Here is a 13,132-nt window from a genome sequence, read left to right on the forward strand (position 1 = left end):
GTGCCTGCCTGTGATCCCGGCTACTCTGAAGGCTGAGACAGGAGGATCACTTAAACCCAGGAAGTCAAGGCTGAGGCAAACTCTGATCATGCCACTGCACTCCAGTCTAGGTAACAGAGCTAGACCTTGTCTCAAAATAAAATAAAAGTATAGACTAAATACAGTCAGTCCTTCCTAATGAGGAAATCATTTCATAGAGGGTGTCACTTTACCAAGGCCATATGGCTGGTGACTGACTCAGATGTTTATGCTTTTTCCCCTCAATCACTCAGAAGATGACATGACTAAAAAGATTGGAGGTTATGAAGTGTTTTCACCAGTAGCAACATGAAAATCTTCCAATGATAAGTGAAAAAGTTGGATAGGACATTGTATACATCTTGATGCTGGTGTAACTTAGTACTTGAGTAAAATGATCAGAGTAAGATATAAAGATTTAGTGTTTGTATTAGGCTAATGGAATTTTGTGTGTTTATTTTGTAAAATGTCTTCCATTGTGTAAGATGTCTATAATTGTAGGTAAGTTACTTTCCAGTTAAGTATTATTTAAAGAGAAGTGCATGCAGCATCAATTTATTTCATCAATCAGTGTATCTAAAAAATATTAATGTTTTTGGTGTGCCTTCGGAAAGACTGTGTGGTCATTTGAGCTTGTATTCTTTTTTTTTTTCTTTCTAATTTTAGATCATCAAATTATTGGATGGAAAACGATCTCAAACTGTGGGAATCTTGATATCTAGTTTACATTTGGAAATGAAGGATATCCAACAGGGTAAGTCTTTTGTATGACTTTTGTTTTACTTTTTCCATTTTTTAAAGATCATTTCATTCTGAAGAATGTCAAACACATACAAAATTAGAAGGCCCTAATGAATCCCATACACCCAATAGTCAGCTGCAGAACCATCAAGTCACTCTTGTTTTATCTGAAAACACTCTCCTCTCACCAGATAGGTTATTATGAAGCAAATTTCAGACGCTTTATAAGTCATCTGTTAAAAATGTTAGCACTATTGCTAAAAGATAAGGATACTTTATTATTTGTTTTACAGATGGGGTTTTGCCATGTTGCCCAGGCTGGTCTCAAACTCTTGGGCTCAAGCAATCTGCCCACCTTGGCCTCCCAAAGTGCTAAGATTACAGGCGTGAGCCACTGCGCCTGGCCCAAGGTTACTTTTCCAAACAATACTCCATCCAGTGCCATTATCCTTCCTTTAAAAACATTAATCACAGTTTCTCAGTATCATCACATAGGTAGTTCTCATTTCCCTGTTGTTTGTATACTCATTAATTCATCCATTCATTTATAGTTAGTTTAAATGAGGATCCAAAGAAATTCCATGCGTTGCCTTTGATGTGTCTCTCAAGTTTGTTTTAATCCAGAAGTTTCTACCCTCCATTTTTTCCCCTTTGTAATTTATTTGTTGAAGAAACCAGGTCACTCCTCTTATGGACTTTCCCACATTTTACATTTTGCTGATCATGTTGCTATGTTTTTATTTATCATGTTCCCCTGTCCCCTGTTTTCTGTAAACTGATCTAGAGACTTAATCTGAGTGGAAGAATGCATCATAGATGCTATTACGTTTTCTATCAAGAAGTACATAATATTTAGTTACGTGTGATGTTAGTGAGCACTTACAATGTTTGCCCAGATTCATTATTTCATTAGAAGTTTTCCAAAAAATGATGTACTAATTCCATCATTTCTTCTTTATTAGCTAGAATACTTCTAGGGAGAAACACTTTCCTTCATTTGGTTAAATCATTGTTTCTTAATGCTTTCGTTTCAAAATGTTGTTATTTCTATTTGGTTATCTTTGGCTCAATTTTTAGATAAAAGACATTTAAAGAGAAGAGATTTTGTGTGTATGTATTTTTATTGGTATCTAGAAAAGTAGACCAGAACACATCATACCTTTTCAAAATCTGTGTCTCGCATGAAAACAACACTCTTCTCAGTAATTAATTAGATGTAAATCTTTTGGGTTTTTTTGGGGGGTGGGGGGAAGTTTTTTTTGTATGGAGTTTCGCTCTTGTTCTCCAGGCTGGAGTGCAGTGGCGTGATCTCAGCTCACCACAGCCTTCGCCTCCCGGGTTCAAACAATTCTCCTGCCCCAGCCTCCCAAGTAGCTGGGATTACAGACGTGCGCCACAATGTACAGCTAATTTTTTAAGTAGAGACGGAGTTTCTGCATGTTGGTCAGGCTGGTCTCAAACTCCTGACTTCAGGTGATCCACCCGCCTCGGCCTCCCAAAGTGTCGGCATTACAGGTGTGAGCCACCACGCCCGGCAAATGTAATCTTTATATTGACATTTCAGGTATATTTTCTGAATGATAAATACAATCTCGTAGACAGTTTCAGTAGAATTTAGTATGGGTTTCACAGTGAAAACATCTGAAACCACACTGCCCTTTAGGTTTCAGTTCATGTTGTTTAGTCGTTTGACTTTGCTACTCAGCAGAATACCCACAGGTCCTGACCTACAAGACACTGAAGTTACTTTCACATCACCTGCAACTTTTCCATTCAAGGGAGCTTTGTTAGGGACTTAAAATTTTACTCCATTGTAAAAACTAAAAATTCCACAAAAAACTAAAACATCTTAAATGATAGTCACAGAGCATTCAAATAAGGTATTTAATATTTAAGTTTGTTAACAGAGCTGAATACGTAAGTGTGAGTATTAAACCTCAGATAAAGTGAGTTTGGCAGAGGGTGGCTAAAAAGGCCTGTCACTGAAATGAGAATGGGATTTTTCAGGGACTTTAGAAGAATCTAAAGTGAGATCTTCCAGAAGAATTGAGTTTCTGATAAATTCACATCAGAAGAATATGATGTTAGAGCGAGGGAAAAAAAGGAAAAACAAAAACAAATGTCTTCAGGGGAGTTTATAGTCTTTTGGCAAAGGACTGACTTTTTTGAGGCAGTTATTGAAGTTAGATAGGGATTCTTTAGGTATTACGAAAGGGTCTTATCTTGACAGTGGTCTCCATGAGCCTAGTGAAACTCAAGTGTGCTTGATTTCGTCACCATGATGTGTAATGCCATGGATGTGAGTTCTCACAATGTCCGTATAACCTTAGACTATATTCCGTTTGTTTTAAGCATGTCCTGCTGCAGTGTGTCAGATTTCCACATGGATAGAAGTCATTCCAGTCATGTGATAGTCCAGTTACCAGCTCAGGACTATGAACTTTCCCATGGCATGCTAGCTTTGTTAGATTGAATGTTTGTTGGGAGTTGAAAAAGATATTTGTGGATCCAGACCTTTTCCAATGCTATACTCTAGATAAGAACATGCTTCTGCGAAGCATAAGTGAACTTTTATTTCAGCATCAGAAATGTTGACTGTAGCATCACAGACTGCTAGGCCTTGTGGGAACTTTATTGTTCTTTTTCCTTCCTCAAGCACCTCTGTGATCTACCACAAAGTTGACTTCTGAGTTCTAAAATATCATCTCCATTCCATCTCTTCGTTTAGTAATGCATTCCAGATGAATATGGTGCTATAACTGGAGGTTAGTTTTCTTTTGGAGACACTGACTGACACTGGCATCTGAAGGTCATTAGGAGCCCAGGCTGCATCAGTTGTATTTCATTCTGAACGTGTGTGTGGAATGTACTTGGCCTTGTGTTGTCACCCCGGTGAAAGGACTCCCTGTGCTGATGTTGGCCTTAAAGGTTTATTTTAATGTGAGAGGGGCTGTGGTGAGATGTGATTGGAGGAGGCCAGCTGGCCGCCAGGCAAGGTCTCACAGCAGATCAGCCCTGGTGAATGACCACAGTTCACCCAGGATGGTGGGAGAAATGTAAAGCAGCCCAGCATTACAGTAGAATTGGCTATGAAGTAACAAAGCAGTATCTTGACTCTTCCTGTAAAAGTTAAGATTAAGTCTGAGAGGATGAAATAGTGGTCATCACACAGAGATGGAGCTTTTCCAATTGAGGAAAGAGCATGAAACACAACCTGTGAAAAAGAGACGTATGTAATCCCTGACTTCGGGAGGCCAAGGCGGGTGAATTGCTTGAGACCAGGAGTTCGAGACCAGTCTGGCCAACATGGCGAAACCCCATCTCTACAAAATACAAAAATTAGCCAGGCATGGTGGCGCGAGCCTGTAATCCCAGCTAGTTGGGAGGCTGAGGTGGGAGAATTGCTTGAGCCTGGGAGGTGGAGGTTGCCAAGATCATGCCACTGTACTCCAGCCTGGGCGACAGAGCAGGACTCCATCTCAAAAAAGAAAAAAAAAAAGAGAGACACAGCTGGAGTACATAGATTGTATATATGAATGTGGGTTGTTGTAGAATAGAAGGCTAGCAACACAAGCAGCATCCAGACCAGGAAGATCCCTGAATAGCATCACAAGAAATGTTTATATTTCATCAGTAATGGGGACAGGAAACCTAAGAAGGGCCTTGTTGTGATCTGATTTTGAATGCAACAATATCTATCACACTGTTTCATGGAAGACTGGCCTCTAATGCTTTGCATGCTTGGCCAAAACATAGATCTCTTACTTCACTTTGTCGCACCTGCATCTCATGTCACTGCACTCTCGCCAGCTACAGTGGTCTTCTTTGATTTCTTAAAGAGGCCAAGTACTTTTCTTAACCTTTGTGGTTGGATGCACAACACATTTTGAGTGAACAGCACTGCGTGCTCACTCTGTTTGAAACACATTTCCACCCCACTGTCTATGTAGCAAGGTGTTTTTCTTTAGGTTTCAGCCTAAATGTCACCTCCTAGGAGAACCTTCCTAGGTCCTCCCACCCTAATACGGGTCATCCTAATTTAATACTCTTATTTCCTTCACAGCAACTAATATTTTATTTGTTCATCTACTTATGTTTTTATTTACATCTACCACCAGAATATAAGCTCCGAGAAGGAGACTGCTCACTGACGTATCCCCAGCACCTTGCACCTGTGTCTGGCACCCAGGTGACGATCATGAAGTGCCTGTTGAGTGAATAAACAAAAATAGGACTGAAGGTGGAGAAATCCTTTAGAAGGGATTGTATTTGTTCAGATGATAAATGACAAAGGTCAGAACTGAAGATATGTCTATAGAAATGTAGAGAAGAGACCATGTAGGAGGGATATTTGGAGAGAGAATTACTACAGTTGCTCACATCAGATGCAAGGAGTAATAGACATTTGGCTGTACCTTGGGTGTCTGGCTTCAGCAGGAATGTGTGTAATGGTGCCCCAAACCAGAAACTGAAAACACAGGTGTAAAAGCAGGGCTTGGAGCATAAAGGTAAATTCTGTTTTGGATGATTTGAGTGTGAGAAGACTGGAAACATCTCAGCTAAAGTGTTCAGTGAGCACCTAAAAATCTACCTTTGTGCTAGTGGTAAGTGGATAGGGCTAGGTTAGACATAACATACTCCCAAAAGTAACCTTTATCCATTTATTTCTAGCCAAGATAGTGTTGGATATCTTGTAGAAGAAAGCCAAATCCATATGCCGGCTGAAGTTGAAAACAGTGAATCACTAAAGGAAAAGCCTTGGTTGTAGAGAAAGAAGGTTTCAGGAGGGTCACCATAATACCAAAAGCACTTGCATTTGGTCCAGGAGAGACTTTCAATAAGTGATTTACTTACTTACTTACTGCTGATTTTCCATCTGCTAGATAGGATGACTTATATTTAAAAGCATTTGGCATCCTTGGTCACAGTGACTGCCTGCATGATTGCAAATTAGTGTTTTCATTCCACGTTAGTGAGTTCCTCTTATTCCTATCCCAGGGGAGATAGAAAATTGCTGTTGACTATTCTTGATATAAACGTTTATATGCATTGCAACAGACTAGATGCCAGAAACCTTCTGGCATTCATTTGGAATTTCCCATACACTCAGAATTCATATTTATAATATTTAAATAACGTCAAGATAAAACATTCTTTATTTAGTTCTTACTAGTTCAGAACGTCAGTTTGAGAGATCAGCTGCAACACTGGCTTTCTTTCTGTTTGGGAATCTCAGTTCAAAATGTACAAAAGGGATGTCAGTTATGTGCTCAGGCTAAAACCCAGGTCTGAGAATGCCCGCTGGACCTTGTTCCCTTTTGCCTTAATAATTGCCAGAAATCTTTGTCAGAGTTTATGCAAGTTGTCTAAGACATAATGAGTTTGACAAGGCCTCTGAAATCCAACATAGTTTATCTAGGGCTTTCCTGAGGAGCAGTCTCAGTCTAGCCTAGAAGAGCATCTGCTCGAAAGGCTTTTGGTCTTCAGAATTTTTTTTATCATGCGCATCTAACAGTAAAAAGTTTTAGTGCATGCTTCTCAGTGTCTAATTTTATAAAATATATAAGTGTATGACAGAAATAATAGGTATGTTATAAAGTATATGCAAAAATATGAATTAAAATAAGATTAGTAATATTTTTAAATGTCCTGCTAATTTTGATGGCTTTGGGTTCTCATCAACCTGATATCTCAAGGCTCAATATGCAATTACAGTGAGTCTCATTATTAACAATAGTGAAGTTAAACCCACATTTTCAATAGCTGTAGTGATAAATTCTATTTATGGGGATCAATTTCTTGGCACATGTCATTTGGCTATCCTCGTTTTTACCTGCTTCCATAACTGATGAAGAGTTTGTACTAGCAACCAAAGTGTCTGCTCTGCCATTTTCCTATTGTTGACGGATTATCTTAAATCTGGGGTTTCACCACAGGAGGCTTTTGAAGCCAACTTGTTTATTTTGTGAAGTGTAGTTAAAACCAGATTTTAGAATAAGAAAACTTCATTTTTTACCCCCCCTCCATCACAATATGTTGAAAGCAAAGGAACAAGTGAGGATGCCATGTCTGAAAGAGTTTATCCACCAAAAGTGCCATATGATTCTGACCTGCTGACATACAGACTAAATAAATGGGCAGTTTCAATTAACTTATTAACTATAGGTAGAACTAAATTTTTTTTAATGTAAAATAAATATAAGTAGTCACTCTAATATTTTCCTTTCCTTTTTCTCCTTTTCCTCCCTCCCGCTGCGTCTAAAACACCTAAGCAGTGGGGCTCCCACCTACCCTTTCTAAACCGTTCTGCATTCCTTCACTTGCAGAGCTGAGTCCAGAAAGCAGAGCGTGGCATTTCTTTGTACTTTACCTTCAGGCAACTGGCTGAGACCATCCAATCTGCCTGGAATGTAATTTTGGCTTAAAAGAACCAGAACTAATGGACAAACAGAAGCAGCTTAGCCCGAACTGTTTCTCATTCCTCTGCCCTCTGGAGAATAGAGGGGATATAGAAGGGGAATTTTTGTGAATTGTATGCTCTGTGTCCTTCTTTGAGGTTTGGACCATGGACAATTTTAATTGTACCTATAAAAGGAGACCTTGGGCAACTTCAGGCATAGTACATGCCTGGACTTAGGCGAGAATTGGGATTTTTGCTTTACGAGATTGAGTGATTTTGAGGTTTTGTAATAGATTAAATATCCCTTTCGCGATCGTCCATTTCTCCCACCTCCCAGGCAGCTTCTGTTCACTGTGTGTCTTACACTTGTCTCTTACTCCATCAGAGCCCAGGGTAACGTGACACAGTAGCAGGCATTTAGCAATTTAGATACAATTATAAACTATACTGTATTCTCTCTGTTTTTTTTTTAATCTGTTTGGATGCAACTTTTGTTTATGTTTTTTCATGTGCTGTGTGCCTTAGTTTTCCTTTTTAGTCGATTTTGGCATGCAGTGTAAAATTACAATTATTGCTATCTATTCAAGAAAATTCGACTTTATGTTACTAGAGATTTTGTTTTCTTTTTATTTAAGATAAGATGTTTTCAAGTTCCAGGTTTCTTTTTTTTTTTTTTTAAGAAATTCTGTCTCCTGTGACTTAGCTGCAATATTGATTATTTTTGAAGAACTGCAAATAGTTTGTAACAAAGATTAAAGCTTAATCATTTTATTGCATATGTCAAAATAGCGTTTAGAAGTGAACTACGTATTAGCATGAATTAAATAATGGTGAAACTATGAATGTATATACTAAGTAAATGAAATTTTATTTTATTTTATTTTATTTTATTTTATTTTTTTTTTGAGACGGAGTCTCGCTCTATCGCCCAAGCTGGAGTGCAGTGGCGTGATCTTGGTGCAAAACAAGCTCTGCCTCCTGGGTTCACGCCATTCTCCTGCCTCAGCCTCCCTAGTAGCTGCAACTACAGGCGCCCGCCACCACGCCCGGCTAATTTTTTGTATTTTTAGTAGAGACGGGGTTTCACCGTGTTAGCCAGGATGGTCTCGATCTCCTGACCTCGTGATCCGCCCACCTCGGCCTCCCAAAGTGCTGGGATTACAGGCGTGAGCCACCGCGCCTGCCCTTGAAATTTTATTAATGTGGACTGTATGTGGTTCCCACTCTGGGATTGCTGATTAACATAAAAAGCATGTGATGCCATTTAGAGACCAGGATTTCTTTGTAGCCTTTTTTTGGGTAGTTTGTTCTTCCTTGGTTAATTCATTGACATTTTTTTTAGGTGGTAAGGATTTTAGGTGGAATGATTATTTGTAGCCTGACATCTATGAAAGATGAAGGAAGTACAGTCTTGGTCCCGTAAATTACCACTGCCTTGGAGGATAGTTTGGGTGATTGTAGAATTGAGCTTGGGAAGCCAAGCAGTGTGACTTTGTGCCTTAGTTTCATCATCTGTAAAACTGGAAACAACAAACGCACCCACCTCATATGATTAAATACAAAACACTTAGAACAATGCCTGGTACAGAGGGAGCCGCCAATACATTCTATCAGTTACTAAGTATTAATCCCCAGTAAAGTCTGCCTGCTGTCCTCACCCTCTGATGGAGTGGACAGAGATTCTTTTAAGCTGCTACTTAATGGTGCCCTTAAGCATCTCATTTGGATACTTGCATAGAGTGAGGATTTGTGCATATCTGGGTTTGCATAGGCATGCGTGGTGCTTATTGGGGATGGAACCTAGTGTCCAGTAGGAGAAGCGCAAGGTCTAGGTTATAGAAGAACTATGACCGTTTTGAAGAGGCTTGTTACAGAGCTCTTCAGTGGGAGCAGATCCATCCAGTCCCCTGGCCTAGCCTCTGAGTGGTCCTTCCACGCTCCACACCCCTCTCTGTGGGCTCGCCTTCTTTCCACTTCTTGCAGTTTTTTTCATAGACTTGGTCTTTGCTCTCAGGAATGACCTCACTGTTGGGAGGGAAAACTGTGGGAAGATATTTCTGCCTTCCCTTTCCTCAACTCTCACATTCTACTGCTGCCTCTTCCCATGAACCCCATGTTATCGTTTCCTTTGTAGAGGTCAGGGAGTAGATTTGTCAGAGTTTTGTGGGATATAGGTGACATGAGAGTTTCAAAAAGCCAAGTCCTTCTGTATGTCTTTCCCTGCTCTTTTCTCTTTCTCTTACTGATGGAATTTTTATCGAGTTCTGAAAAATATCAGTATTTTGGGCAAAGCAGCTAAGTTTTGTGTTGGCTGTTCGAGAGTTAACATTGTAAACAAAATTATTTCTACTAATACAGTCAAATAACTCTATCAAACTTTGCTTTCCTGGCCTGGACTAGACTATATCTAGTCCATTTGCAAAACATTATTACATACCCACTGTGCAAGAGGCTGAAGGCAGTCACTTAAGGAAATAAAAAGAAGAAGAAAAAGCGCTACATACAAATCATTCTCAAAACCACCATCAGCCAAAACCTTGTGAGCTAATCCAACCATACCTGCCTGTGGCATCTCCCACACTTGGAATGACCAGATTAGCTTTGGCTCATCTCAACAGACTACGTAAGATACGCCTTTCTCACCACCGTGTCCCACGCTTCTTGCTCAAAGGTGCTCCTTCAGTCGAAAAGAACAGCTCCCTTAAATAACTCTGCCCTTCTTTTTACTAATTAGAAGCCCTTCGAACAGCAAACACATTCTGTTTATTTGGGATAGTACACTTGGAGATAGAAGTGTTCAGGGCTGAAAAATGACCGGAGAGCTGAGAGAATCCTGCATGTTCTTTCTGCGTAACCCTGGTCTTGTGAAAAGCCATCTCTTACCCGGAGAGGGAATTTTCCTCTTGTGTAAGACCCTGAGCCTGTGCATGTGCCTACAAAGCAGGCACATAGTTTTTATGTGTGCCTGTTAGTTTGAATTTGTGATACGGATCTGCTTTTTGTCCCTGCTGACGGTTATTATATCTTAATGGGCGAAACACTACTCTAATGATCCTTGTGTATATAATTCTTGTGGTACAGAGCAGGCACCAGAGGACCACATAAAAATGTTTGCCTCAATTTCCCTGCAAAAAAGAAGCCCAGGAACCAGACTTGACCAAGTAACAGATTTTTAAAGGTAAAGGAACCCAATAAAATTACCAGCTTTTCACAGCGTGTGCCTACTTCCTTTTGACATATTGTGAGGTGTAGGTGAAATATTCTAACTGAACTGACAGTGTGAGCAGGACAACTAAGGAGGGAAGGAGATAAAAGTAAAAACCACCAGCAATGATTGATATTGCAGTAGCAATGAGCTGTTGGGGTCTCCCCTTTGTGGACGTGACACTCCACCTTTCTGACACCATCTGCAGGAGTGTTGGTATAATGAGACCTATACAGATGGGAACAAAAGCTGGGATTACTTGGAATTACTGTATCAGAGCTTTGAGGCTTGCTGTAAAATTGCATAGGCTTGTATTGTTTATTCAATTTATGAGAGGTGTGCCTGTGGGCACACACATGCGTGGAAGAGACAAAGACGGAAAGTGTTTTTAAAGTATAAAATGGAGGGAGCGATCTGATCCTAGGTGACGCCAAAAATAGTTTAGTTGAATACTGACTTCTTTCCACACTGTGATCATTATGATTACTAATTAATTAGTTAACTAATTAATTGGGCTTATGTAATGGCTAATAAGTTTAATGGTAAGTGCTTGCAAGAATGACTTAATCAGAGAGCATTCATTGATTCTTTAATGCATCGTTCCAGTATTTTGAGAATAGAATTATCAGGTGTGGATTCTGGCTCACTAGGAAGCTAAACTGTATTTGGTGACTAAGACATGGGATTATGTACATGTAAGGCAGTTCTCTTAGGCATCCTAGGACTTGGTAAGACCTTTTTATTTTTTAGACTTCTGGCTGATAGCCCAGCCTTCCCAGGCCAATATTATTCTTATTAGAAATAATACAACTAATTTAATCTCCCTAAGTTCTAGGCTCAGTATCAATCTCTTGATATTGCTGATTCTACCTCTGAATTTTCTTTTACTTTTTAAATTGTGTTTTTAAGATCCTTCCTTGGAAGAGGAGAAACTTCAGTGGAATACTTGGAAGTGGCCCTAAGTTCATCTCTTTATCTACTTCTTTTACCTGTCCTTTCCTGTCTACTGCATTCCTTTCCCAGTTCCCTGAGGGGGCAGATCAGTGGTCATGCTCATCTCTTAGACTCCCCTGCCTATTTCCGGGGGGATGGTACAAAGCTCTTCCCCTAAACGTAGGCTCAAAGCCTCAGGTGGTTTTAGACTCTACTTTCCTCAGTCCCCAGAGCTAAAATTCAGAGGTAGAATTAGCAATATCAAGAGATTGATACTGAGCCTAGAACTTAGGGAGATTAAATTAATTGTATTTAGCAATGTCACTCTAACAGTGTTCTGTAGTGTCTTTCTTTTTTGCCCTGTCCTTTCTGTCCACACTATTCAGGGTTTTGCTACCTCTTGCCACTACAGTAGATTCTAAACTAGTCTTTTCAAATTTTGACTTTTTGTGTGTGTAATTTTGTCCAGTTTACTCCTCTATTCATAACTCCTCAACAGCTCCCTCCTGTATAACAAGTGTTTCACAGGTTAATCATGGTGTTCAAAATTCTACAAGGTTTTACCCCAAACTATGTTTGGAGTGTGTCTTTCCAGTCACTTTAATTACTTCTCTCTTCAAACCAAAATTGAACTACCTGCCATTGCCTAAACATTTTGTGAGCTGGTCTATTATCTGCTGCTTCTAACTGGAATGTCTTATGTCCTTCCAGTTTACGTTCACTGGCACTTATTGCATATTTACAGATTGTCATTGCATGGATGAATTTAGCTTAATTATTGGGGATTAATAGATGAGTGTTTTAAGTGTCTACCTAAAGCAATATAACAGTTGAACTTTTACTCGTAACCTTTCTTCCTAAGGGGATACAGCTATTTCAAACTTTCTTGAGTAAGGAAAGATATTTTCCTTATTCATTCCCTAATAATGAGAAAACTCATTTTTGAAGTTAATTATTTTTATTAGGGAATATTCAGGCAAGCCGTGTAATCTACACCGAGTGTATGAGTCGGGGGCACAATTGCCTAACTGCTGGCCAAACCTTGATTTTTGGACGGGGTCAAATTGCGAAGAAGCAAACAACCATAATCCAGATACGTGCCTTATAAGGCTGTGCCCCTTTAGAGGCTCTCTGGTTTCTTTCTAAGACCGCATGTTCTCTTTGTCAAGAAGCTTTTCCTCCTGTCAGCAGAAGGACTCACTCTTCAGGAGTCCTGTGGTATAATCATACCCACAAACATTTATGTTCTACCTGCTGCACCCCTGGTACCATGCTGGGAGACAGTTATCAAGATGCATAAGAAATCAACTGCTGACTGCAAGGCTTTCACAGTCTCGTGGGGGAAGGAAACTGTTATGCAACGTACCATCATACAGATTCTTAAAGTATACCATCTTCACCTTATGTAAAATATGACAGAGGTGCCATGGCAGAGGAAAAGACTGAGGACTTAATGATCCGAGGGTCAAGGGATGTCCTTCCAGGGCTTTGACCTCTGTGGCTTGGAGAGATGAAGAAAGGGAGGAAGCCATGGCATGTTCAGGAATGGGGAATGACACAGTGTGACTGGAACCCAAGGTGCATGGAGAACATGGTAGGAGATGAGATTGGAAGTGTAATTGAGGCCAGGCAGGGAATGAGCTTAACAGCCAGGCCAAGGAGTTTGGACTTCGCTGAGTGTTTAAAGGAAGATATTGGAGGTATTTTAAGCATCACAGTAAAATTTTGAAATCCATGTTTTTAAAAAATAACCTTGGTACAGTGAAGGATAGATTGATGAGAAAGATTGAAATTAGAGATAAAAATATAATACAGACTCGGAGGTACCTGGCATT

General features: G+C 39.8%; 1 protein-coding gene across 2 annotated transcripts in view; it reads left to right on the forward strand.

Moving 5' to 3' along the window:
• The window catches only part of FMN1 (formin 1), a 425,302-nt gene that overhangs the window by 261,501 nt on the left and 150,669 nt on the right, over positions 1-13,132 (forward strand). For both annotated transcript variants that reach the window (XM_033190690.1, XM_033190691.1), the window contains one exon: positions 685-772. In XM_033190690.1, the coding sequence (XP_033046581.1) occupies positions 685-772 (88 nt within the window). The remainder of the gene's footprint in view (positions 1-684; positions 773-13,132) is intronic.

Source organism: Trachypithecus francoisi, unplaced genomic scaffold, assembly GCF_009764315.1.
Source record: "Trachypithecus francoisi isolate TF-2019V2 unplaced genomic scaffold, Tfra_2.0 Lachesis_group3, whole genome shotgun sequence".
NCBI classification, from domain to species: Eukaryota; Metazoa; Chordata; class Mammalia; order Primates; family Cercopithecidae; genus Trachypithecus; species Trachypithecus francoisi.